The sequence below is a fragment of the Brachypodium distachyon genome, chromosome 1 (assembly GCF_000005505.3).
Source record: "Brachypodium distachyon strain Bd21 chromosome 1, Brachypodium_distachyon_v3.0, whole genome shotgun sequence".
Classification (NCBI taxonomy): Eukaryota; Viridiplantae; Streptophyta; class Magnoliopsida; order Poales; family Poaceae; genus Brachypodium; species Brachypodium distachyon.
In genome coordinates this window covers 24,662,918-24,690,602 of record NC_016131.3, presented here as the reverse complement: position 1 = coordinate 24,690,602, position 27,685 = coordinate 24,662,918, and the positions used below count along the sequence as shown (strand labels likewise).

The 27,685-nt window shown below is 45.9% G+C and overlaps 1 protein-coding gene across 2 annotated transcripts; it reads right to left on the bottom strand.

Moving 5' to 3' along the window:
• Positions 1 to 12,188: 12,188 nt before the first annotated feature.
• LOC100832820 (WAT1-related protein At1g09380) lies at positions 12,189 to 19,646 on the bottom strand. 2 transcript variants are annotated; one of them, XM_003560225.3, is made up of 8 exons: positions 19,432 to 19,646; positions 15,522 to 15,812; positions 14,147 to 14,209; positions 13,932 to 14,048; positions 13,436 to 13,688; positions 13,160 to 13,318; positions 12,801 to 12,952; positions 12,189 to 12,673 (listed from the first exon to the last, which is right to left on the bottom strand). In XM_003560225.3, the coding sequence occupies exons 2-8, from the start codon at positions 15,740 to 15,742 to the stop codon at positions 12,469 to 12,471; spliced, it is 1,170 nt and encodes a 389-aa protein (XP_003560273.1). In that variant the 5' UTR covers positions 15,743 to 15,812; positions 19,432 to 19,646; the 3' UTR covers positions 12,189 to 12,468. The 2 variants fall into 2 exon arrangements, with proteins under 2 accessions (XP_003560273.1, XP_024317988.1); XM_024462220.1 differs by having other exon boundaries at positions 15,522 to 15,801.
• Positions 19,647 to 27,685: the final 8,039 nt, after the last annotated feature.

Sequence of the window (27,685 nt, the reverse complement as noted above, 5' to 3'; positions counted from 1 at the left end):
TGTAGGGATTGATGAGGTGGTTTCCTTTCGAAGGAAAACGCGTGGAAAGGAAGGAATCGAAGGAGGGAAATGCGGCGGCAATGGCGTGCGTGCTCTGTTCCCTTTGGTGCGGGAGGACGAAGAAGTAGCCGCTGGGTTGGGCGCTCGGGTGAAGATGGGCCAGAGGAGTCAGCCCAGGAAGGAAAAGAAAAAAAAAAGAGAAAAGAGGGAAATGATGGGCTGGGACGCTCGGTGGGCTGCAGAAGGAGCAGGGCCCAGCCGAGTGAGTTTGGGCCCGCCCGTTTCTCCCCTTATTTTTTTCTTTTTTTTCTGTTTTCTTTTATAATTTTTGATTTTGAACTCCAAATCACACCAAATAAATTCCACAAAATTTGTAAAATCAAACCCCCAAATGCTTTAGCTTCTGTGACTTGATTTACTTCAAAATAAAATATATAAAAATAATTTTGCTTGTATAATTGCCTTTAGGGCTTTATAACAATTAAAATAAAATAGTTTTTCAACTCCAATTTAAATACCAAAAATTATGGGGTAGATCACTAATGCAATAAACCCCTTTTATGTTCAAAACCCAAATGGATTGAAATTCCAATTTGCAAAGGAAGGTGAAAGCCAAGATTCAAATGAGTAAAGCTTTGAAAAAAGGGATTTGAAATTTAAAAACAAGGTTTTGAAAGTGGTTAAAACGCATAAGTGAATCATTGAATATCTTTCCAAACTTATAATCAGGAAAGTCATATTATTCCCTCTTTTTAACATTTAAATAAATGTTGGAAAGCATTTCTAATCGATTTAAATATTCAAACGATGCTCTCAAATGGTCATAGCATCCAAATTGGAATGTTACTAAATCCTTCAAAAAGAAAATAGGATTTACTAAGATCCAAGCATAGTGCAGATAAACTCATAATATGCAAATGGTCCAAATAAAATACTTTGAACTAATATGAATCTTCCAACCATGTTGTATAATTTGGATAGTCATATTAATCCACTCTTTTGTTGAATACTCAAATATGGTGTGGAAAAATTTAAATAAGTTCTAAAAATTTCAAATCCTTTAGAAATTCACAAACAAAATATTTCCAAAGCCAATATTTTATTTAAAATAATTATTTTATTTAACATTCCAAAATGAGAAAATTCTGGGATATTACAAGGAGGCATCAAGTAGTTGATTAGGGAAGGAGGTGGCAGGATGAAGAAGATACAGGAGGGGTATGGAGTGTGAGATAGAATGAACGTGAGGCTGCAGTAATTTGAATGGCCCACCTGTCAGTTGCTAGTGCAGGTGAACTCACGATCACCAACTAGAAACATTATAAGTAGGAAAGAAAAACATTGTGCATCACACCTAAGTACTTAAAAGTGTTTACATATGCACCCGACATCCCGGGATCTAATAATTTCAAGTTTTAAAATAGACAAATATTCAAGCCACAGGGATCACCGACACTGGTACTTGGAACGCTGATCTCGGCAGAGGGTGACTCGGCAATGATTTCTTCATCGACATCTTCTTCTTCGTCCTCGGCTGCTGCTTCTTCCGCGTCCGACCTCGGGCCCTCCACAAAGGAGTGCACGTCGGTACACTGGATGAAGGAGTAAGCTCGCTCCTGGCGTTTAGCAATCAGCTTTGGATCCGAAAGGAAGGCAGAGTCGGTGCGCATGGATTGCAGATGTCAAGGTTGATGCCTTCGTACCAAGAAAGTACTAAGGACAACGCCTCGTCGGCGCCGACACGAACGGCTGATTCCCGCCACTCGCTGAGTCGATATTCTACCTCTAGCAAACAATTGACCAGGGCCGAGATTGCAACAGGAGCTTCTTCTCCCAGCCAAAGGGAGCGGAAGACGCGGATGCCGACATTAAGCATGTCGACCCCGAAGGAATTCAGCGGCTTGACCCGAGCCCACAAACTGACAAGATAGTCCTCGACATCATATTTCGGCGATTGTGTCGAGGCCGAATCCTTTTCCCTCGATCCTTGATAACGGCAGCCTGAGCACTTTCAGTGAACTGAGGGAAGGTCTCTGCGAGAAAAAGAAAAGTCAAGATGAATCTCGGCATGTGGTTATTGCTGGCCAGACATTTGAAGAGGAAGAACAACTTACTTCCTAGCAGTGCGTCTATCTTGCCGAGATCTCGCAGGCAGATAGACAATAAGCTCTCGCCGTCATCCAATTTCTTCTGTGTCGAGGAAGCTCGGGTCTCGGCATCGGAGAGGAGACCCTTATATTTCTGCATTTCGCCCTCCAGGCGGATCTTCTCGTCAGCTTGTGCGGAAAGCGCCGAGGTGAGTTGAACTACCTCGGCTCTATGAGCTTCGCTTTGTGCTTCAAGCTGCGCTTTCAACCGAGATACCTCACCCCGTTGCAGCTCCACCAGTTTGAGTCTTCTCTCCTGTACCAAAGGAGCAGATTAGGTGTGTTCAAGGTGAAACAAACGCAGTTGGAAATACTGTGGATATTATACCTTGCAGCTCCGAGACGTGTTTGAGCAGCTCGGTCATTTGCGTGTTAGCCCCAGCTATTTGTATCGGCAAATGTTAGTTTTGGTGTAGTTATGCAGCTCGGCATAGTACATATGTCGGCAAGAAAAAACTTACTTTTGCTACGCTGCTCGGCCAACAAGGCCTTGTACTGATCCATCAATTACCGGTGTGCTGTAAGAAGAGTATTGAAAACGGAGGTTTGTTTATTCATGCAGTTCTGCAAGCGAATATTCCACAGTCAGGCATAGGACACTGGTTAAGACCTACTATAGCAGGAGTAATTCAGCAGTTCTAAGCTTCAGGACGACTACTACTTATTCGGCCCGAATCTCGGGGAATAGTGTTTGAAGTTTTTCTAAGCTTCAGGCCAATTGTTCCTTACTCGGCCCGAATCTCGGAGAATAGTGTTTGATGTTTCTAAACAAGCTTCAGGCCGACTACTTCTTACTCGCCCTAAACCTCGGGGACTAGGGATATGTACACTAGAGAAAGTATGAAGAACTCGGAGGAAAGCTTGTTACCTCGGCAGCCCGGCTGGATTCGAACAAGGCAAATCTCGCGTCAAACATCCTGGCCGCCACTGAGGTAGGAGTTGCTGCTACGGGCGACGGCCCCACCAAAGCCGCCTGCTGTGCCGTCTGGAGAGTGCCTGAATTAACTTCATAATTGTCTGCACTGTTCCAGTCCATGGCATAGTGCCCAAGAGACCCCCAACTGCGCCCACTCGTCGTTCTCTGGGCAACCCCATGGGTACCTTGGAGCGATGTTATATTGGGCAGGCCAGATGAACTCGGAGGCTGCTATCCCGGTTGCATGACAAAGCTCCTGGTCTTCTTAGGCTGGGTTGTAGCCAGCTGCATCTGCTCCTGCGGTGGTGGCGGAGATGTTGCGGCTGGCTGCTATTCAGATTGCTGTTCTTGCTGCTGAGGCTGCTATTCATATTTCTTACATCCATCCTGGCAGAGCCCATAATACCATGTGGTTGTACTGGAAGTTACTAAACAGGAAACTAGTCCAGTCTCTGGTTACCCCGGGTGGCATTCCTCGGTTGCAACGCAAGCGCTCCCATAGAAATGGCGAGACGACTCATAGAAATGGACCCATAGAAATGGACCTGACGCCGCATACATCTCCAATTCCTCAAAGCAGCCCACCCACGACGGTTCATTGAATTACTTGTTTTGCCATACACTAGGAAAACTATATTTGTAATTCAATATTATCACATTGTAATAATAGCGCCCTCGTTTATTATCATAGCATAGCAATTTACTACTACGATGGCAATTGGTGGTTAGGTAATGGCAAGGGTGTCCTATACTACTAGGACAGATCATAGCTAGCATAGATACAGTAATAATCCTAACCATGCAACTAATAAAATCTAGTGCATAATAAAATAATAGAATGATGGTCAAAGTGAACTTGCCTTGATAGTAGTTTGTATTCAAACACTCTTCACAGTCACACGGTTCGCTCTTCGAGAAAACTATACAATCAAGCAACATACACATACATAAACATACCATACAAGCAAAAGACTATGTATATCATGATGCAATGCAAAACATGTGACATGAGTTTGGTTTATTTTATTTGGTTGATCTACTGATCCAATGCCTTGAGAATTAAACACATGTAATTAGGGTTTTAAACAAAAAGCGAAAGCTAGGGTTTAAACCCTAAAATGAGGTTTTATTTGCATCTGCAAAGCAATTTAATTCAAAATATTTATTTCTCTGTGCCATTGGATAGAGGACATTAAAACAAAAATTTTGGCACTGGTTTCATTCAAAAAGGACTTCTAAATAATTAGTTATGATTTAAATGATATAAAACCCTAATATGTAATTCGAATGTGATTCAAATATTCAAATTTGAATTTGGACAGTGCCAAAAGATTCTGCACGTCCTAAGGATTCCAAAAAGGTGTGGATCATTAAATTTGGCCAAACAAATTTCAAGTTATGATCATTAGAAATAACAGGGGCCTATCTGCAAAAGTGCCTTTTAATTATTCCGGGGAATTAAAAATCACATTATCATTTTATTTACGCAGTGACACGTGGCGGCTCCTGATTGGTGCGTACCGGTTCGTTTAAGTGGATAAGAATGATCTAATCTACACCGTTGATCAAAGATCGGACGGACGAGGGGCTAGGGTTTTACCGGGCGGCGGCAGCGGTCACCGGAGACGGCGCGATGGGGAAGCGATGGGCGAGGGCGGCGCGGCACGGCGGAGACGGGGGCGCAGACGGCGGCGCTCGGGGACGGCGGGGTCGGCACCTAGGACGAGACGGGCGGGCGGCGCGGTCGGCGGAGGGCGGCGCGGCCTCGGGCGTTCGTCGGCGGGGAGCTGCAGTGCACGAGAAAGAAAAAGAAGCGCGTCATCTTGACCGCGAGGGAGAGAGAAGAAGAGAGAAATGGACGGCTTCGAGGAAGGCTCACCGGACTTCATCGGCGAGAGAGAAAACGGCGGCGCGGGCGGTCGGACTCCGGCGAGAAATTGGGGCGGCCTGGCGGCGTGATAGTGAGGGGGAGCAGAGGGGAAGAAGAGAGGGCGTCGCGGGGCTTAAAAGGACGTGCTCGGGCGTGCAAAAGGAAGGGCGGAGCGAGGGGAATCCGGCGTGAGCGCGCGGCGAACGCGGGGCTTTCCTTCCGGGGAAGAAGCCCCTGACAGGTGGGCCCCACCTGTCAGCAGGTGCGGGCGCGCGCGCGGGGCGCTGCTGGGCTGGGCGGCGCACGCATGCGTGAGGAAGTTGGGCCGGTTCGGCCCAATTCGGCCGGGCCGGTCCGTTCCTCCCCTTTTTTTTTTCTTTTACCCTTTTCTTTTTCTGTTTTTCTTATTCCTTTGATATCTTTTGATTTTGAACTCCAAATTGGTCCAAATAAATTCCAGAAAATTTGTAAAATCATGTTCTATCATGATACAACTTTTGGGAGTAGTTTAACCTCAAAATAAAATATATAAAAATACATTTGCCCTATAAATGCCTCTAGGGCTATATATCTATTTAAATAAAATACGTTTTCAACTCCAAATAATTATTCAAAAATTATGAGATAGCTTGTATATGCATTAAACCCCTTTTATGCATCAACCCTATTGGTTTGAAAATACCAAAGCCCAAATGGGTGTAAAACCCTAAGGTTCAAGTTGAAATAAAAACTTTTTAAGCCTTTTTGAGATTCAAATTTGAATTCAAACATGCAATTGTGGCATGATGCTTATGGATGCAATGCTCATGTAAAAGTTTGAAATTTTGGGATGTTACAGACCTAACCCCCTTAAGATGAATCTCGTCCTCGAGATTCGGTGTGGCTAGCAAAGAGGTGTGGGTGGTCTTCTCATCTTCGCGTTCCCAAGTGGCTTCCTCTTCAGTGTGATGGTCCCACTAAACCTTGCAAAACTTGATGGTCTTGGATCGGGTTTGTCTCTCAGCTGTATCCAAGATTCTGATCGGTTTCTCCTCATAGGTGAGGTCACTCTGTAACTGGACTTCCTCAAGTGGAATTGTATCCCTCAGGGGTGTGTCGGCCATCTCGGGGTGACACTTCTTTAGTTGCGATACATGAAAGACATTGTGGACATTGGACGGTGCTTCCGGTAAGTCCAACTTGTACGCTACCTCTCCTTGGCATGATAAGATCTTGAAAGGTCCAATGAAACGGGGTGCTAGTTTTGCTTTTATACCAAATCTCTTTACCCCGCGTATCGGTGAAACTCTGAGATACGCTCTATCTTCGGCTTCGTAGATGACTTCCCTACGTTTAGAATCTGCGTAGCTTTTCTGCCTTGATTGGGCTACTTTCAGCCGGTCTCGGATGAGTCTAACCTTTTCTTCGGCATCCCTTATCATATCCGGGCCGAATAGACTACGATCTCCTACACCATCTCATAACAATGGTGTTCGGCACTTCCTTCCATACAAAGCTTCAAACGGTGACATTCCAATGCTGGCTTGGAAGCTGTTGTTGTATGAGAATTCTGCATATGGCAGATTGTCATCCCAACTCGATCCATAATCTAGTATTGGACGAAACATAAGCATAAGTACAAGGGGATAAAAGTTAACAAGTTATCTACCCATGAAGTAATGATTACGACATCGACAAAGTCGGGAACAGAGGTTCTCACCTATGGCACGTCTGGGGCCGGCGTGAGGAATCGGCATATGATCCTCGGAATCCGGGTCCTCCCGGTCGATATCCACGCGATCAGCGCCAAAGCGCTTATTCGGCTCATGCCCGTCTTCATTGCGTTGAAGGGTGAATTTCTGCGCAAAGGATAAAAGTTAAGTCGAGACAAAGCAATATGAGCTAAGGGCCGACATGAAGTTATGCCGGAAAAGTATTGCAAGAACGGATTATCGTAAATTTACAGCAGGCGCGCAATGTTTCCGGCTGAAGGGCGCCATGGCCCAAGTCCAGTCATCTCCCAAGCTAGTTTTGGGTCCTGCCGGTCGCTATGAAAGGACATTTGGTGTGTCCGTTGCTACAGCGGAGAAACCCGACGGTATACGAACGTCGCGAGCAGATCGTCGGTAGTCATCCCATTCCCTTTGAGCTCGATGATGCTGGCTTGGATCTCATTGATTTCCGAAAGAGACTCCTTTGGATCATACTTCCAATTCTTCTTTAGCTCCGGCGGGCCGACTTCGAATTCTGGCAGGTTAATCATGTCGGCATCGGAGGTGTTTTTGACATAGAAAAAGGTCTTGAGCCATTTCTTACAAGAGTCAAGACCCTGGATACGAGGGAAGATGGAACCTTGGTGGGGAATGACGGTGGCATCCCCGCACTGAGTCATTGGTTTGGGCGCGTCGGGATTGTCTTTGTCGGGAAGGACCTGAGGCCGGAACATAAAGTATTTGGCCCAGAGATCGACTGAGGGCCTAAGGCCGAGATAGCTCTCACAACACGTGACGAAAGCCGACAAGGTGAGAATGGCATTTGTTAGGAGATGATGGGGCTGCAGGCCGAAATGATCTAAGAATTGGCGCACCAAGTCGCTCGTAGGAAGGCCGACACCACGCTCAAAGTGAGATACGAACACTACGTACTCACCGGGTTCGGGTGTCGGCACGACCTCGTCACCGGGAATCCGGCACTCCACCTCCGCCAGGATGCGACGCGAACGGCGGAGCCAGTCGATGTCGGCCTGGGCGACGTCGGAGCCCTCCCATCCGGCTCGCTCTGACCCTGCGTCGTCTTCGGCGTGCTGGACGGCGTGGTCGACGGCGGTGAAGTCTTGGGAAGAGGATGCCATGGCAGATGGTTTGGATCTAAATCCGCTCCGATGAGAAAGCGGCGGTGCGAGACACGAGCAGGCAAAGAACAGGCGGCGGGAGCACAGGCGAGCTCGCGCGTGGAAACACTGGCGAGCTTCGGCATCAAGGGTGTCGGAGATGCAGCGGCGAGCAAGCAAGATGGCGACGAGCTCTAAGCGTATGGGAATAGCAAGAGTGAACGAGCAGCAAGGAGGCTAGGGTTTCGGGGGAAAGTGAAAACGCTTTCACTCCGTCCCCTCTATTTATAGCCAGGGGGCAATCATGGGCCATGGATCTTATGCGCCCACGATCTCCGCGGCCAACGGATAAATGGCACGGCAATCATGGGGGTGGTTTCCCCCATTAACGGCATGTGTGTGATTACTGCGCGACGTGGCGCAGTAAATCCCGCCGAGTTATGAGGGGATAAGGCAACGGAAGGATTTCGAAACTCCGCTCTTAATGGCCTACCTGTTCTTCTGTCCAATGGGACGACACACTCGCCTCAAAAGGCGTGCCAACAGTGTCACAAGCCTTATCTTCCTGATAATAAAATGACGCGCAGAGTAAGTGCGACATGTGGCGAAGATGTCGGCGGAGTAATAACTTCCCACGCTGTCCGAGATTAAGCAGGATAGTCCCGGTTCGAGACTAAAGGTGTTGCGCCGACTAAGAATGTTGGCAGTTATGAGTCTTGGTCGAGAAAGGTTGAGATCATGTCGGCATCCTACCTGGTCGAATCCTCCTTAGCGCTGGGTGGTTTAAGGTTGGGGAAACTGTCGTGGCCTGACATCAGTTCCTGCCGGACCGCAACAGCTTCGGGGACTAGTGTCGGGGGAATGACCTCGGATAGGGTCATGACGACACATAATGGCCGGCTAAGCGAAAGCAGGGCCGGCATACGTGAATAGATCAGCACTCATAAGCCGATTTTCTAACAGGCCGGCATACCAAAAGTATGCCGGCGTCTTTATCTTGTCTCATATGTCTACAGGATAAGTAAAAGTTATCTTATCTCGGCTGGAGCCAGGATATGCCAACGGTCTTATCCTGATCTTACGGTCTAAAGTAAAGTTACACTCCTTTGATGACGGAAAAGCAGTCGTTGCTCACGTCGCTGTGTCGGACGACTGCACAGTGACGCGTCGTAGAAGGACAGTGATGATAGCCGGGGCGTGGTTACAGTGCGCGCCGTCTCACAGTACGAAAAGCACAAGGCTGCATTGTCCCCTCCCGGACAATCCGCAGGGGACCACGGGCAGAACCCGGCTGGCCCGGGAGGATGATCAGGGTGGCCCCTTGCCCCACCTAGCAGGGTAACATCCTTGACCTATAAATAGAGGCATCACCCCTCCTGTGAGAGGGGTTCCCTCATTAGACACTTGTTACTTCTTCTTCTTCTTCCTCTCAACACAGCTCAAGGAGCACCATTGTAGTTCTCGTGTATCTCGGGTAATACAAAGCAAAGCAGGAATAAGAGATTTATTTCTACAAGAGGGCTCCAAAACTAGGTAAACATCGTGTCTTCTTTACGTTGTGTGTAGTTTCACTACGCCATCCCTCCTACGGATCCTCCATCGTCCATCTGCCCCAACTTAAGCCATCCCATGGCATCTGCCGTGACACCACCACGACAGTGAGGGCGAGAAATCGTTCCTCTTTCGGATTGAGAGTTACATATATGTTTGCATCTTTGTCCACTTAAGTGAAGGTATAGGTTACTCAGTACTCTCGGATTTACAATTTTCGTTTTCTCTTGGATGTCTGGCTTAACTTCCTTATAAGGTGATGGCTTGCAAATATGACAAATCTGGTACCTATCTATCTTCTCTTTCAATGGTTAATCACTACATTCTAAGAGGTGGCTCAAAATTGCTACTATCAAAGGATCAATAATTAATCAAACTCTTAGTTTCATGCTTAACTAATCGCAAACCTTCAATTATTTTTAATGGCCCAAAAGATTGTAGCATAATTCTTAACACTATTGCATGACTGTACACTAAGTAGTACTATATTATTGACCGTCCCAAGTCCTAACACCTAGAAGTGATTGAAATAGCAGATGTTAATGCACCGAAACCCCATTGATAAAAACGAGGTTATCAACCGAGACTTATCTTGGTATATTCTTCTCCTTTGTTATTTGTCTTGGCGGCAGATCTTCTTCAGGACATTATCAACCGAGACTATATGCTGGGGCATTTCTCTTTGCCCATCCCAGCCGCTGGTTCGAATGCTTTCCATATCATTTAGTATGCAGACGACACAATACTTATCTTGCTGGCGTGCATCCATCAGCTTCGTCACTTAAAAGCAGTGCTTAATAGTTTTGCTGTCTCCACTGGCCTGAAGGTTAATTTGCATAAATCTCAGCTTATTCCGGTTAACAAGTTAGATCAGCAGGCAAACATTTTGGCCTCTGAGTTGGGTTGTGTCATTGGTAGTACGATGCCTTTCACCTACCTTGGACTCCCTTTGGGAACTACTCGTCTGACAATTGAAGAGTTCATGCCAATTGTGGATCGTATCGAGCGACGAATGTCCAACACTTCAGCGTTTCTGTCTTATGGTGGTCGAGTCACAATTCTCAATTCTGTTATCTCCTCACTGGCCACTTACACCATCTGTTCTCTGGAAATCCCTGCGAAAATCTTGGAACATGTTGACAAAGCTCGTCGCCATCTTTTATGGAGCAAGCAAACTGACATGGGAGAGAAATGTCAGTCTTTGGCTGCGTGGGATTTAGTGTGTCGTCCTAAAGCCCGTGGTGGTTTCGGAGTGCTTAATCTGAAAATCCAAACTAAACCTTTGCTCCTTGAGCATTTGGATAAGTTTTACAACAAAAAAGATCTTCCCTGGGTGCATCTCCTATGGAATTCATATTACACCTCAAAGGTACCACATGCTGCTGCTCCTTGTGGTTCTTTCTGGTGGAGAGACATCTTTAAGTTAAACCCTATTTTCAGAGGTTTTTCAGATTGTTCTGTGGCAGCTGGGGATAGCTGTACCTTCTGGAAAGATCTGTGGAATGGCCATCTGTTATCCGAGGATTTCCCTAGAGTGTTTTCTTTTGCTCTCCAGGAGGATATCTCTGTTAGGGGGTTCATAGCTGCACTGCCTCATGCTCCCTCTCTCCAGGCACCTCTGTCCTCTCTTGCTTTTAATGAATTCACAGTGCTTGCAGAATTTCAACCAAGGGATTCTTGCAAATGAGTATGAGCATGACACTTGGATATATCAATGGCAGAAACCATTCACAGCTAGTCAATCACGGCTAGTCGACTCTATAATCACTACTTTGATTCTCGGCCTAAGCATCCTGTCATGCCTCACTTGTGGCATACTAAATGTGTTATGAAACACAAACTGTTTATCTGGCTTTTCATGATGGATAGGCTAAATACTAGGAATATTATGAAACGGCGAAACTATGTCGATACTAGTGATTGGAATTGCCTACTCTGTCATGTACCTCCTGAAGAAGACCTGGACCATCTTTTCTTCGCTTGCCCTTTCAGCCACCAGTCCTGGAATGATATTGGCATTCAGTGGCATATGAATTTGCACTTGACGGACCGGCTTCTTCATGCGAATCAGACTTGGCGCAAGGGACTGTTTTGGGAGGTATTTATCCTGGCTGCCTGGGCACTCTGGAAGGTGCGAAACGCTAAGCTTTTTTATCGTATCACTCCATCTAGAGGCGCCTGGAGGGTTTATCTCAGGATTGAGTTGCAGCTGCTAGTTCATCGCTCCACCAAGGAGTCCTTTAGATCCAAGCTCAGTAAACTTCTACAAGAGCTAAACCCATAACTAAGGGATCTGTCCCTAGAGCTTTTTATTTTCCTTCTTTTACCCGCTTCTAATGTAACCTGTACAGTTCTCACTTACTAATACAAACGCAGTAGAAGCCTCTCCTGATGTTTTCCCCCTTCAAAAACAAAGATAAAAACGAGGTGAACACACTAGAAGTTTCTTTTAAGGGAAAGTGTCTATTTTTAATACTCCCTCGGATACATAATAAGTGTCTTCAGTTCGGAGGGAGTATAAAATTGCAGTAGGTCCTTTAACCTACTGCTTTCCCTTCAAAAAAAAGAGTTGGCCCAAAAATACTTGTTTGTTTGGGCTCGAGATTTCATTGCACAGGAGCTGTTGGAGCACTACCTAGGATCCCAAACAAGCACACCCTGAATGGACTTCTAGTATGTTACATACTCGGGCTCTAACTTTAACATTTGTATTGGGGCTGAAAAAACTACATGATTTCGCTGCGCCGACCAACTGATCCAATGCTGCACAATAATCATCAAAATATGTTTCGGGCAGTCTGCATTTCCTCCTGAGAGTTTCTCATATCGTGGAACACGTGAGAGGACTAAAATTGGGGTGAAATCTAAGAAACTTCCGATTGTATAAAATCAAAGTTTGGATGAAACCGAAGCTGTTTATAATGGGTTTTTTAGGTACATGTGTGGACTGATGGCAGTTTTAGATAGGAGGACAACATTTCAAGGTCTGTGGTTCTTGACCATATATTCCTTTATTTCTGATCCATTGCAACGCATAGGCACTTTGATAGCCTCAGATGATCTGATATGAAAGATTAATTCCAACCTATACCAATCTTTATGGTCCATCTCCGTGTTGCTTTGTTTAATTGTCTCCCAAACACTGTCTATGCATGCCTCTAACATATCTAAATAGCTAGCTGCCTTCCACACGAATTCGCACCTCCTGCTTCCCAACCTGCACGCTATCCACGCCATTACCGTCAGCCGCGCCGCTGCCTTTGCTTCGTTCTGTGTTGGCTGCCGCCGCACTGATTTGCTTGCGCTGCTCCTGCATCTCCTTTCCTTTGCCCCAAAGAAATGCGTACAGGCCTAGGATGATCAGTAGCCCTCCTAGCAAGCTGCAGGAAAGCCAGTGACGAGATCCATCAGTGCTAGTACTGCTGCTGTCAGCAGTTTGACGGATGAAGTACAGTAAACGATGTACAGTACAGGTAATTATCTGAATTCTTAGGCGATCGGTCTCACCTCCCCACGGACACATCGGTGCCAAGGAGCACTGAATCGAGAACTGTGGTGATCATCAACGATAGTGAGTTGAACATGGAAGGGTAGGTGGGCCCACGGCGAGCCACCGCCCAAGAGATCAAGCAGAAGGTGACGCCCGTGTTGAACACCCCCTGAAAAATTATGCAGGAAAAGGCAGGGAGCTAGTCCATTAGTTTGTTGTGCAAGCTGTAATAATATATCGATGGAAGAGGCCTGATAATATGTCTCAGGATCCGTTACGTCAAATCGCTACTGCAGTTAATTACTGAGTATGGCTGTGTGCATCAATTGATGCAGAGGCCGGGGATCACTTCCCCTTTTCGAAAAAAGTTAATTACCGAGTAGACGACGGTGAGCAGCTGCAGGTCCCAGCTGAGCGCCCATGACGATGGATCCCTGTCGATCATGATTCCGATCACCACCGCCTGGATTGTCCCTGACGCGCAAGCCAACATTGTCGAGAAGTACGTTGACGGGAAATCCTTTGACACTCGAGCCTGCGATGCGCGCCGTTTAGTTAATTAATTCGGTTTTGTAGTTTCTGAATTACCAGTTCACAACTCCTTTGACACTAGTCCACCCAACCAAGATCCTAGCTGCATATTCTAGCTTACCTGTATAATGAACCAGAAGGCGTAGCTGAGGCAACTGCCGGATAGGAACATTGTGCCGATGAGCATGTTGTGGTGGTTAGGTATGGCCGAGGCCGCGCCGGCCGCCTGCAGCTGCGGTTTCAGCAGGTGGGTAGGCCACAGATGAAGCAGCTTGCCTCTGTACAGGCTAATCACCATCGTCCCGCCCACCACGATAACCGTACCGATGACCTTCATCTTGCCAGGGCATGTCTCTATCTTCAATTTCTCCACTCTGAATAAGTTCATTTGCAGGACCGGTATTTTCAGACTGTCAGATCAATGCTGCAGGCCGTTCCAATCCCAACATTACATGGAATGGCCTAGCTAGTGGTCATTCAGACACATACGTGACTTGTAATTTTAGGTTCATATTGTGGCTTTGTGCATCCTCTCTTCCTATAATAATAACTAAATATGTACTACTCCGTCCGTTTTGAAATAGACAGACAGGCCACGACAATGTATGTAACATTACCGAAGTATGATGGCGATGATAAAGGTGACGACGGGGATCACATTCAGGAAATTGACGGAGTAGGCCGCGTTGGTGGCCCGCAGACCATAGTATTGCAGTCCCATTGCCAGCACAATCCTGAATCAAATCACCAAAGGGAGTCAAGACTTTAGAAACTAGTACGATTTATACAAGGTTGTTCAAATTAAGTGCGGTGCAGTCCTGAGTACACTAACCCGAACAAAGCATTGACGGAGATCCAACCCCATACCTTCAGGTTCACCTTTTTCATCATGTCCCTGCAGGACTCATGGGATTTAACCCCAAGTGTAAGAATCGCTAGAGTTGCTGTAGCCTGTATCTCAAAAGTAGATGAAGATATGCTGTAGAAAAATCTATGTTTTTGTTTCGGGAAAGGATTTGCATCACCATAAAAAAGTAATACCAGCCTCACATGATTATTCGACCTGTGAATCGTCACGAGTTGGAATGGAGCGGGATTGGACCGGAGACCAACAAGAAAGCTCTATCTAATGCATACCACTTCCTAAAATCGGAGACCAACAAGAAAGCCCATGCGTGATACGTCAGTCTCTTGCAATGTTTTCTTTCCCAATTGGCTAACGGTTATACATCAACAACAAGACCGACACATCGGATCCGACATATAGAGCATGGAGAACATATTTTCTCATGTTTGTCTAGCACATGCCTAACTAAACTGAGAGAACACCTAAATTGCATGCTACTAGCTTTTCACGTACTTAACTAACTTAACGGGCCCTTTTTTTTGGTTGCAGATACAGTTAAATGTCACTCAAATATAACAGACCCTTTTTTTTTGTTGCAGATACAGTTAAAATATTAAATGTCCTCATTCAAGTATATATCTAGCCAAAAACTGGTGCCTTCTTTTACCCACGTTGATTGCCGAACTTTCTTCTTAACTACTCTAGTTTCTTTTGTCTTTCTTTTCTCTCTTAGGCCTTGTTTGGTATTAAAGTTTTTGGGGTGTTTTTTAGGTATTATCCACTCCAAATTGAAAAACAGTACAAACCCCAAATGGTTGTTTGGTAGGAAGAGTTTGGAGGGGATTATCCCTAATTTTCCCAACAAAACACTCCATTTTTTAACCAAACTAAGACACTTCTCAAACTAGTGTTTTTTAGAAAAACACTATACCAAAACAGTAGTGACTAAAAAATACACTAACACCAAACAAGGCCTTAAGAAGTCAAGAAAGAGTTTTGCCAATTTGATTAAAAACATTAGAATGAGCACGAAATCTCATAAACATGCATATTGTGAAAGTACTTTTCAAGAAAAATATACGTTCAGTTCTACAAAAGGTTGTGATAATTTGTTTGATAAAACTGCACACAATTTCAAAGAGCGACCTTAGGTTTGTTGCCATACGTATATTCAACTCGATCCTGCTAACTTACCATCAGTCAATTATCAGACCATTTATAAAAAGAATCCTTGAAGTTGAACCACGCAGATTATTTATACTCCATAAATAAGAGAAGAACAGAGGAAGTACCTAACTAGCTAGCTCGATGGTATATACGAGGTAGGGAGAACAATAAAAAAGCGTACATATATACATACCTCTCGAAGTAGAAGGCGAAGGGAGCGACAGTGATGCCGCCGATGAGGTTGCGGTAGGCGAGGAGGACGAAAGGCGCCATGCCAACGTTGAAGGCGAGCTTGGAAAGGAGGAGGGCGCCCATGGTGAATACCTGCACCAACACCATGCTCGCCGGGAGAAGCAACCCCTCTGGCAGCAATGGTTTCGTCTTCCTCTCCGACACGGCGGCATCCGCCGACATGTTGATCTTCGTTCTCCTGCCGCTTGATCAATCCAAAGGTATGCTGAAATTGAAGACGTCTGGTAGGAGACTAAAATAAGTAAGAAGTGAGCAAACTGATACAGCAGAATGGATTGCAGTATATATCGAGTATGTCTCAGGCTCTCAGCAATGGTGGGTAGGCAGTAGGCCTACATATAAGGATAGGGAGGGGTGTACAAATACATACTAGTACTGTAGCAAAGTAGGGCAAACTTGGGTGCTTGCTTTCTGTACCAATTAAATCGATCTCAACGAAAAAAACTAAACCCACGAAAAGGAATGAAACAAAAGGTATGCTGGCTTCACGTGCGACTGACAGCTGCTTGCTTGCCTGCCTGGCTAGCTTGCGATGACTGCCTCGTCCATCTATAATATTTTAAAAAAAATCGAGATTGTCCATCTATAATATATACTGGCAAAAAAAGTATTATAATCTGCACATACGGACAATTATCAGTCGTCTTGTCATGCGTACATACAGTCGTGCGTCCTTGTGTAATGTACTCCTACTATGCATGGGCTATTAATCTTGTTGACCCGGGATGACTCTAACCGCGTTTTGTCGGTCCTTGTTTATCTATGTACTCGTCAGTCGTCACTCATTTCAAAAATGATATAGGATTCGGCTGGATTGCAACCAATGTTTTCCAAGTCAAAACCATTTGGTTCTCACTGGGTTTGCCGCCAAATTTCACAAACAACGCTAAGCACGCGTAATCTTCTACTCCGGAGTATGTGAAAGATTGATTTACCGATAATTACCTCAGGAGTCAGGCCTCATATGCACTTTTAACCGTTTAGTTGACGCATGCATTTCGAATGGCCGAAGCATTTATATCGGTGAGCAATGAAATACCTAACCAACTCCCTTGAATTATGCCCACCACCCCTAATGCATGATGTTGCCCGCTAGCTTCAGCAGGTACGCCTCAAAGACGTGAAGAATTTTTGTCGGGAATGCAAGATAATTTGTAAAGTAGGAAGATAGTACTAGCTACATAGCGAAATAGGAGGAAGCTTTTGCGTATCACAGTCCAGCCAACTTGCCAATCGATTAATTTCGGCCTAGCTAGGAAGGTATTACTAGTATTATTTCATTTTCCCGATTTTTGAGTGTTAACTTTCACGTGCCTAATTCATGTCTCCATCCCAGCTACCATACAGAGGCATATATAGTACACGTGCATTTCCAAGGCTCGCAGTCACCCCAACTGATTATTTGATGAGGCATAGTGCCGAGCATGCTTTCCTTCCCTATGCGAAAAAGACAAAAGAGTGCCCAGCACCAATGGGGTAATTTGTTTGGCCGGCCATCTCGACAAGCCCAAGCGCCCGCATATATATGGACTATGGTGTGTATACCATACCAAGTTGGGTGTACAGAAATTGCTTTTGGTCTTCCCCCGACCAAGAAATGTCCTATACATCCGTATTCTACTCTAGATAGATAAATATGCAAGTGTGCAACGCATAATCAAATCATGAATGGACTTCATGGCGCTTTCCCTAAAAAAAAAACTTCATGGCGCCTGGAACTAGCTATTTTTGTCTGCATGCATTTAATCAGGTTTGGTATAAAAGTTAGAAGACGACAACTAAATTTACTTTGTGATCAGTTTTTTAACTCAACACTAAGGGTAGACGAGTGTTCAAAGGGTTTGTAGAGTATTATCCTCTGTAAATTCAGAAACACTAAATATCTCGAATGAGCCATTTAGTAGGCCAAATTACAGGGGACAATCTGGAGATATCCCATAGAAAACATCTCATTTTTGTGTCAATTAAAAACACTCTATCATACTTGTGTTTTGGGTGGAATGAGATTTGAAATTATTGGGTAAACACCTAATCCACTGGGGGCTAAAAATACACTCTTACCAAATAAGAGCGAATTCAAGATAAGTAGGAAGTTCCATGAAAACTAGCATTATAGTATGCATGTATCAAGTGTTCTCTCCTTTTAAACAGCAAAATTTAAAGAGCTTTAACAGACCGATAGCTCAGTTCAGAAAAATATATATTAATTGACACATACTGTGTCACATACTTTCTTCGTTCCTAAATACTTATCGCTATTTTAGTACAAGTTTGCACTAAAACCGCGACAAGTATTTAGGAACAAAGGGAGTACTTTATATGCAAATTGATCCATGTCTCAGGTAACAAAGAAGTAACTGTAACGTAGAACGCGCCTAGTTCGGTTAAGCTACCATTCTATATTTCTCTTTTTAACCGATACAAAAGCTTTGCATGTTCATCCATTAAGGAGGTGCTTGCTCAGTTAATTCGTGGAATTAAATCCGGAGAATACCGATACTCCCAAGGCCAAGTCACTTGATAACAGATACAAACCGGCCAGAGACAAGCACCCAACCCTTACCAACGGTGCCGGGAATACAGCTACTCACTCCGTTCCATAATTATTGTCGAAATATTACATGTATCTAAACATTTTTAAAAATAGATACATCCACTTTTATCAATTTTGAGACGAGAATTATGAGACCAGAATTATGGAACGGAGGAAGTAATTAAAAACACACAAACTTGATGCAACCAATGGGAAATCCGCTCTGGTGAACGGGCCAATCTCCTAACACTGCTAGAGAGAAGAGGCCACGGCTCCTATGCAGGGCGGCAAGTCTGTAGTGCTTAAAACATTATTGTTTTAGAGCGGTGACTTTTGTTTTTCGAGAGTGCAAAAATGTTATTTTGTTCATGCAAATTTACAGCCATAATATGTACATTTTAAAAATTCAACAGTATTTGACACATTGAGATGTTATTTTCAAACTTCCTGGTCATCCCGGGAGGAGGTGCCCCCAGAAACCAGTTCACCTCTTCCCATATGGTCATATTTGGTATTCCACATTGTTTCTTAATGCATGGAGAATTCGGGATCAAAAGACAGATACGGAAATTCTCTGGCAAAACACTCATTCACGGACAGAAAAAAAAACAGATACTAGGAAACTATCAAGAACGCACCCCTGATGAGCCAAAAATATCACCGTATATAAGAACAGAGCACTAGTTTGAGATAAGATGTCTTAATCTTCCTGATCAAAGTCGAGCGAGGTTAAGAAGGGATCCTTATATCATCTTATCTTGAGAGTTGTATGAGATGAGAACCCACGGATGGAGCTCAAGGAACCATGCAAAACGGAGATTAGAAATGAGAAATTTGACAACGTAAACGTCCAAAACCCATTTTGACATATGGATCGGGGCAATATAAATTGTCGGGTTTCTTAATTAGAACGGCAATGCAGATGAGGCAATCTCATTCAAGATTTTGTTTTTTTGTTGGGATAATAACCAACTTACATCAAACTGACAAAAAATCGATAACGATGCTAGGACGCCACGTTGTGACTTCGAACTATCTAAGTCCGTTTCCGCAATTCCCAAAACGGTAAACAAAAATTCAGGAACGGATTGACATGACGATACGTACACAATAGGACAATCATATCATTAGAAGAGACATTCAGATGACGGAGAAAACATACCTAAATGCAGAGAGAGAAAGAAAAATCAAAATCATCACACAGGGAATTGGGGAGTACGTACGAGAAACGTTGATGGCTTAGGAAACGGCAGGCGGATCGATATTCTTACAGAAAGATTTGCAGTGAGAAAGCATTGATGAGAAACAGAAGACGAACCTAATTTATTCTGTCTGATGATTCAAGAGCAACGCGATCAAACAAGGAACGCGACGACGAGCGGGCTGAGGCTCCCTACCCCTCCCGATGAGTCGATCAGTCCACCGATCACAAGGACGAATTAATGATGATAAGATGCAGCGCAGGGAATCAGGGGAAGAAGGTTCCTCCTCCTGCCATTATTGTTCATCTCCCTCGCTCTGCTCTATCCCCCGTAGGACGGCAAAAAAAGGGAGGTTAGAAGAAGAAGATGTTTTTTTTTGACATGATAGAAGAAGATGTTAAAATGGTATCGCTGTGTTGGGGATGGAGTCGTGTGTGCTTGCATGTAGGAGGGTTAGTTAGTGAACGTGAGTAGAAGGCCTGTGCATGCAGTTGCGTGTTTTCAGCTCTACTATGAGCCTGTATGCGTGAGTAACGGATCGGCGCCGCCGTGCGCATTGAGTTTCTCGTAGGATTATGGCCGGCGTGCATTTTTCCCGCAACTACTGTTGCTTGATCAGTTGACATTTTGGTACTACTCCCTCAGGCCGGAATTACTTGTGAAAATATTACATGTATCTAAACGTTTTTTACACATAGATACATTCGTATTTGGGCAAATTTGAGACAAATAATACCGATCGGAGGGAGTAGTATATTTCAGTACTAAAACAAACGCGCACGGGTAACCCATCCATCTTCATCGAGCGCGCGAGCTCGATCGGATTGTTGAGAAAACAACGCCTTCATCCGTTTTCATCGCCTATGCTTCTTCCCGAGACAAAACGATCCGGCCATGAACCCATGCATTTGTTATTCCTCGGTCATTTATCCGAGAAATAATTATTTATCGGTCGATGATCTGGACTATGGGATTAGACGACATTAAGATTCATGTTGTCCGGTTGCATCAAATGATGCAGAGGACGGGAAACTCCCTCCTTTTCGAAAAAAAAATGTTGTCTAGTTGCAATGGATACAAAAAGTGAGGCCTTAAAAAAAAGAATGGATACAGAAAGAGAGGAGGAATAGCGTAACAAACGAGCAACACCGGTATGAAGCAATTGGTCTGGTGGTTGTACATAGTACACTTGTTGAGGTTGCAAGTTTGAATCCTTGGTCGTCCATTTTTTTTATTATTATTTTCGTTTTCTTATTTATACCCTAATTCGTTTTTAGTTTTGATCTCTTGTTTTTCCATGTTTTCATTTTTGTTTCCTTTCTCAATCCCAATCTTAAGAGTGAATAGCTACAATAAGTTGCATGCTTTCTAAATTTAAAATTGTATATATATTTGCATTTATATTCCATTTTATTAATTTCTCTGCATGTGTTAGTCGTGAGTGATTGATGTGTGTTTTTATAAGTCTCTATTCCTTTTTAAGGAATTGCAAACTTTGTATTTCATGGTTGCAATCCCCGCGGAACAAAAAGAAATTCCACGTCCGGCGAGGGTGTTGGAGAGCGCGACCATGATGATGATGGAGAGGGTGTTGGAGGAGATGAAGAGGCGTCTTGCGGCGACTCCGGCGAAGTTCCCTCCTCCAATCCTGGATCAATCTGCTGTTTTTTCATTGTTTTTATTTTCTCCGCCGTTGTGCTTCGGGAACGCGAAGATGACTCTATTATAGGGGGTTTTAGGTCAAGATGAAAACGGCGGCACCAAGCTTTGGGGCCTGTGGGCCCCTTCCATGCCTCCTTCGCACACAATCTTTGTTATGTCCAAAAGGTGATCCCAATAAAATTTCAGCTTAATTGGAGTTACATAGCTCCTAAAACATCAAAACAAAGGGGGTTTCTGCCTTGTAGAGTTAAATACCAAATAATGGGAACTTCTTTGGAAAATCCCTAACACGTTGTTTGGACGTAGACATTGGCATTCTGCAAACCCTGAATACCAAAAGTCAAGATGTTTGGCTGGTTTAGATATTGCACTTTGACATTCAGAGTCAATGTTGCGCACCCAGCCCATGAGGCAAAACGGGGTCCGACCCAAAGTCGAGGGTAAAGGCTCAACATTGTCCTATATTCGGACATTGTTCCATCGATCCACACCCGGGCTCGACTCCTGGGGGGACGCACATCTTTTTCCCTTCTCCCTTCTAAAATCAACGACACAGCCTCCTCGGTCCCAAGCCAGCGTCAAATCTCACCCAATCCAAGCGAGCCCCCGGCGGCGGCGGACGTAAGACTTCTCCCACCCGCCTTCTCCTTCTCCGGCGGCGGTGGCACATCTCCCGGCCGCAGGGGCGGAGCTGCATGGTAGCTCCCTAGTGCACAGGCACCAAGGTCAAAACAACAATTAGTGCCTAATTATACCTAGTTTTTGATGGTGCACCAGGGATTAGCAGTAGCAGAATACCAGTTTTAATGATTTTTGATTGAAATTGCATACATTTTTGTGTGAATGTCAAAGTTATGCGCTTGGTTACTTTTTTTCCTAGCTCCGCCCCTGCCCGGCCGACGACCTGCCTGCTCCTGGCCGTCCTTTCCCGCCCCGCCTCCCTCCCCTCTCACCCTTCTTCCTCTGCGTGTACTGCAGGTCACCAGCAGCCCCGTTCCCTCGGCGGACGCGACCCGGCGACCGGCGCGCCCCTCCTCTGTCCAGCGGCGCAGATAGCCTCCTCCACCTCCTCTTACTGCTGCTACCCCGCTGCCCTTCCCTTCCCCTATCCTCTGTCCATTGCTGCAATCAAGGCCGATTCAGGCCGGAGTCGAGGCCGTCGGCCCTCAATCCTACCTGACGGCAGGCCCTCAAATTTGTCCAAATATGGATGTATTTATTCTTAAAAAACGTCTAGATATATGTAATATTTCGACAACAATTTAAGATCGGAGAGAGTATTTGATTGTACTACAATGTTGTGGTGTTGTGTATATTTTTCCAATCCATTCTTGCATTTTTATATTATTAAAATGTTACACAAATATACTTTTGGCATATGTATAGAACACTGTAATCATCATATGATTTCAATTCATCAATTTGATCATCCAAACAGAATTTGGCATTCAACCTCAATATCAAGTTTAGATTCCGAATACCTAAACATCCAAACAAAAATATTGGCATTCAATCTCAATACCAATATCTATGATATTGGCATTGGAGCCAATTCAATGCCAAGCATCTCAATGTTTACATCAAACAAAGAAGCATTAAAATAAAACATTGCCGATAACTTCTAAAATGATGCAAATATCATGAAAAATAATATTAAAAACATCAAAATTCATGTATGCATTGTACATGCATCACAGACACAGTCTCCGGGAGTTGTGTCTGCTCTTCTTGTCCTGGAGGTTCCGTTGGGTGTCCGAGTCGTGGGGGGTGGGGGGGGGGGGGTTCGCTCTCCCCATTTTCCATTCCAGCAAGCCAATGTGGTGGCGGATATTGTGTAGGAAGTGTTTAGTTGTTTAATCTTTTTCAATTTAGATATTGTGTACATTTCTCCAAGGTTGTTGTTGAAGTCTCAGCGCACTTGCATCCACCATCTCTTTGTCCATGGAGCTTTTAGCTTTTTTGGAGTCTCACTTGGTTTGCTCGGGTTGCTCGTCAAAGGCAAATGAGAGAGCCCTCATCGGCGAGCCTCCGATATGGAAAACTTGGCATCTTTTGACTAAGCTCGGTGAAGTGTCTTTAAAATCTATGGCTCAATCTCCATTCTCATATGCACGAGTCAGAGGGACCATTCATCGAGCCACCGACGGGGAATCAACTGCGTAGCACCACTTCAGAGGCCCTTGGAGGCTCGATCAACTGCTTCATGTCGGATTTCTCATCTGGACAAGCAGGTGGGTTGTCGAAGATTCCAGCGTCTTAGTCATAGCTGCTTGATTGTGTTTGAGTTGATGCAAGCTTTTTGTATGTTGCTTATTGTTGCTCCAATTTCTGCTAAAGCTCTCTATTTCCCCCTTCTCTAATATACTTCTTGGTCCTTTACAAAACAGAAATCATGAACTGAGTTAAACCCAAATCATCCAGGGACAAAAAAAATCCCCAGACTACTCATATAAGGAGTAACATAGGTAGTAACATGTAGCTGCATGCAGTGCCAACTAAGTAATTTGATGATGTGAGATGTTATTAAATAAGGTGAGAGAGATTTGCGGTAACCAGCTATGTTATCATCACATCACACTTCCCAAGATGAAATGACTCTATAAGTTACTCCCTTCGATTCTAAATTCTTGTCGTTGTTTTAGTGCATTCTTGTAGTTGTTTTAGTGCAAATTTGACTAAAACAACAATTGCACTAAAACAACGACAAGAATTTAGGATCGGAGGGAGTAATAAAGGAGGTTTTATGTTACCATAAGTATGTTAACACTAGGCCTGGACAAAAAGATCGAAATTCGCAATCTTAACGGAGCGTTAACTTGGTTCGTTAAGGGCTCTATTCATTAACTAAAAAACAGAATAGGACTTACTTTTTAGAACGTTATGCTAAACGAGCTTAGCGAGCGAGCTGTCGGACGGTCGCTAAGAGCATCTCCAGCCGTCCCCCCTAAAGGCCCCCTAAACGAGCTTGGCGGGCGTCGGCATGGAAAAACCGACCCAGCCAGCCTCCACAAAATATTTTTTGCGTCGGCGCAGCCCAACTTCACATCCGGCGCCCCCATGCTGAACCCAACCCAGGGGGGGGCGGGGCCGCCAGCTCGGGCGCAAAAACATGCGGACCAGCACTATCAGCGGCATAAACCAAAGACACACCCCATTTCATCCTCTCCGTCGGTTTTGGCCACCTCCACCCCTCGAATCGCCGCCAGATGAACCACCCTCTCACCGGCGACGGTCTGCAGCCGATAGAAAAGGCCCGGCCGCCGCATAGATCTTTCTTTGCCGCCACAGTTCTATTTTCGCCGTTCACCGCAGGCTAGTTCCACGTCGGAGTCGTCCTCCACCCCGCGGCCACCTTGCTCGAGAGCTGTTCGATGATTTGCCAAGGCCATGGATTCGGACAACGAAGAGATGCTTGCCGCGCTTTTTGACGAGGAAGTCGCCGCTGCCAATGATGTTGCCTCCGGCGGCGAAGAGAAGCATCAAGTCATCCTCTCGTCCCTTCTTGGCCTGATCGCCAAAGATGCACAGCGGCCAGGAAGGGGAGGATCAAGGAAGGGCGGTCGCAAGAGCAAGGCGAGACAAAGGATGGAAGGCTATTGCATGCTGTATGCCGACTACTAATGCGTTTTAAGGAGTTTCCGGCCCTCGGGGGACTTGGTTCTACTTGGCGGATGGCCTCGAGGCATGCTAGGATCCACCAAGGAACAAGTCGCTAGTAGCGACCTATGTCCATGGACATTTTTAGAGGACGCTTAGGCCAACGGAGGCCGTTTCGCATTCCTCGGCGAGCGGCACAGGGGCAGCGGCTCTTCTACGACGATGAGTCGTGTGAGTGTCTCGTGTCACTCTTAATTTTTCCTCAAGGACTTGTTTTTATTGATCCTTTCTTTCTTGTCTTAAGGTATGGCCCGATGGGCACTTACAGGCCGTATGTAGACGTGGCCTCGTTGGCGCTTATGATCCCTTGAAGTTTCGTAGGGAAGAGGCCGGTTGGGCGCTGATGGTCTCCTTTGGGAGTGGCAAGGATTGCCCTTGAAGGTTCTCCTTAGGCGTAGAAACGCCGGAGCTTGTCGCCGTTCCAGGCATGGACAAGATCTTGCCCTTTCATGTTCTCGAGGTGGTATGCACCATTTCCCAATACTGCGGTGATGCGGTATGGTCCTTCCCATTTAGGGTCGAGTTTGCGCTGGAGCTTTGGGTTGACATTCTTTTTCAGCACGAGATCTCCTTGGGAGAAGGCTCGTTCCCGCACACTTGTGTTGTAGAAGCGTGCGGCGCTTTGCTCGTAGACGGCGTGCCTCATGAGGGCTTTGTCACGAGCTTCTTCCGCAAGATCGATGGCCGTTTTGTGGTGCTCTTCATTTTTGATGAAGGCCATTGGAGTGGCTTCTTGGAGCCTTTCGACCCGAGGTGAGCGGAACTCGACCTCGGCGGGAAGAACTGCTTCGGCTCCATACACCAAAGAGAATGGTGTTCGGCCCGTGGAACGGCTTACGGAGGTGCATATGCCCCAAACCACGCTAGCGAGTTCATCTCCCCATGCTCCCCTTGCTTTGCTAACCGTGTTCTCTACCCTTCGGCGGAGTCCTTGGGGAATTAGTCCATTTGCCCTTTCGCAGGCGCCGTTGCTCTTTGGGTAAGCAACGGATGCGAAGTGCAGTTTGATCTCAAGGCATTCGCAGAATTTGATGAATTCCGCACAGTCGAACTGTTTGCCATTGTCCACGGTTAGCTCTCGCGGGATGCCATATCGGCATATGATATTCTCCCAGAAAATTTTTTGAACAGCCTGTGACGTGATCTTGCCGAGCGGCGCTGCTTCTATCCATTTGGAGAAGTAATCAATCGTCACCACAAGGTACTTGCAGCCCCCGTTGCATGCGAGGAAAGGCCTGAGAAGGTCCATTCCCCAGCGTGCAAATGGCCATGTTATCGGGATATTCTTCAGGGAAGTCACGGACGCATGGATTGACTTAGCCATTTTCTGGCAAGCTTCGCATTTCCGCAATATGGTGATTGCGTCTTGCACCATGGTGGGCCAATAAAATCCCTATCGTAAAGCTTTTGCCGCGGTGGCTCTTGGCGCGAGATGGTGGCCGCATATTCCCGAATGGATTTTCAAGAGGAGCTCGGCTTCCCGGTCAGGAGTTATGCACTTAAGCAATGCGGCCGCCCCTTTCTTGTACAGGATGCCGTCGAGGAGGACGTACATCTTGGCTTTCGTGAGTAGAGTTTTGGCGCTTGGGCCTTCTGCTTCTTTGTCCACCTCGCCTTTCAAGGCACGGATAATCGGTGTCATCCAAGAGGGTGAAGCGTTGATGACCATGCTGATCTTTGAAGCTTCGTCAAGGGTGTCGGCTTCTTCCTTTATGGATGGGGTGCGAATCACTTCGAAGAATGCGCCGGGTGGCAACGGTTCTTTGGAACCGGCCGTTCGGGCTAGCCTGTCGGCCAGGTGATTTTCTCGTGGAATGCATCTCGCCTCCATGCCCAGGAAGTACCGTTCCATCTTGCGAACTTCTTTGATATATTTCTTCATCCTCTCATCAAAGCATTGATATGACTTGTCCATTTGGTTTATCACCAGTTGGGAGTCTCCTTGGATGAGAAGGCGTCGGACCCCCATGGCCTTGGCTAGTCGAAGCCCGAGAAGTAGCGCCTCATACTCCGTCATATTATTGGTGGCGTTGAAGTCTAAGTGGGCGGCGTACTCCAAGATTTTCCCTTCGGGGCTGATGAGTATGACTCCCGCCCCGGCGCCGTCGAGGCGCTTGAGCCATTGAACCTCATTATCCAATGTGGTTCGGGGGGCTCGGTTTTGGATGTGACTTCTTCAGGCGGGGCTAATGGAGCATGCCACTCGGCCACAAAGTCAGCCAGGACTTGGGATTTTATAGCCGTCCTCGCCATGAGTTCTAGCGAGAAAGGGGCCAATTCCGTTGCCCATTTGGCGATTCTTCCGGTGGCTTCCTTATTGCCGAAGACCTCCTTGAGTGGGAAAGTGGTTGGCACCATGATGGTGTGGCACATGAAGTAATGATGGAGTTTTCGAGAGGCCATGAGGAGGGCGTAAGCGATCTTCTTGATCTGGGTGTATCGACCCTTTGCTCCTCCCAAGGCTTCGCTCACGTAATATACCGGGCGTTGTGACCCGTCTTCCTCCTTCACGAGTACTGCGCTCACGGCGACCGGGGTCGCGGCAAGGTACAGGAGCAAGGGCTCCCCCTGCTTTGGGCTCGTGAGAAGCGGAGGGGTCGACAAATAGGTCTTGAGTTCTTCGAAGGCCCTCTGAGCTTCGTCGGTCCACTCAAAGTTGTCGAGGCTTCTCGAGGCTTATAAAAAAGGAAGACCCTTCTCGGCTGATCGGGCGACGAATCGTCCCAAGGCCGCCATTCTTGCCGCTAGGCGCTGCACATCTTTGACGGAGCGAGGAGGCTCCATTTCCATGATGGCCCAGATTTTCTCCGGGTTAGCCTCGATCCCTCGTTGAGAGACGAGGAAGCCAAGGAGTTTTCCTCTTCGAACTCTGAATGCGCACTTCTCCGGATTGAGCTTTACGCCGTACTTGCGGAGATTGTCGAAGGTTTCCTGCAGGTCCTTGGGATGAGTTCCTGCAATTTGACTTTTGCTAACGGCATCATCCATATACTTCGGCGTTTCTCCCCAATTGTTCTTTGAGGATGAGGCTGACGAGGCGTTGGAAGGTCG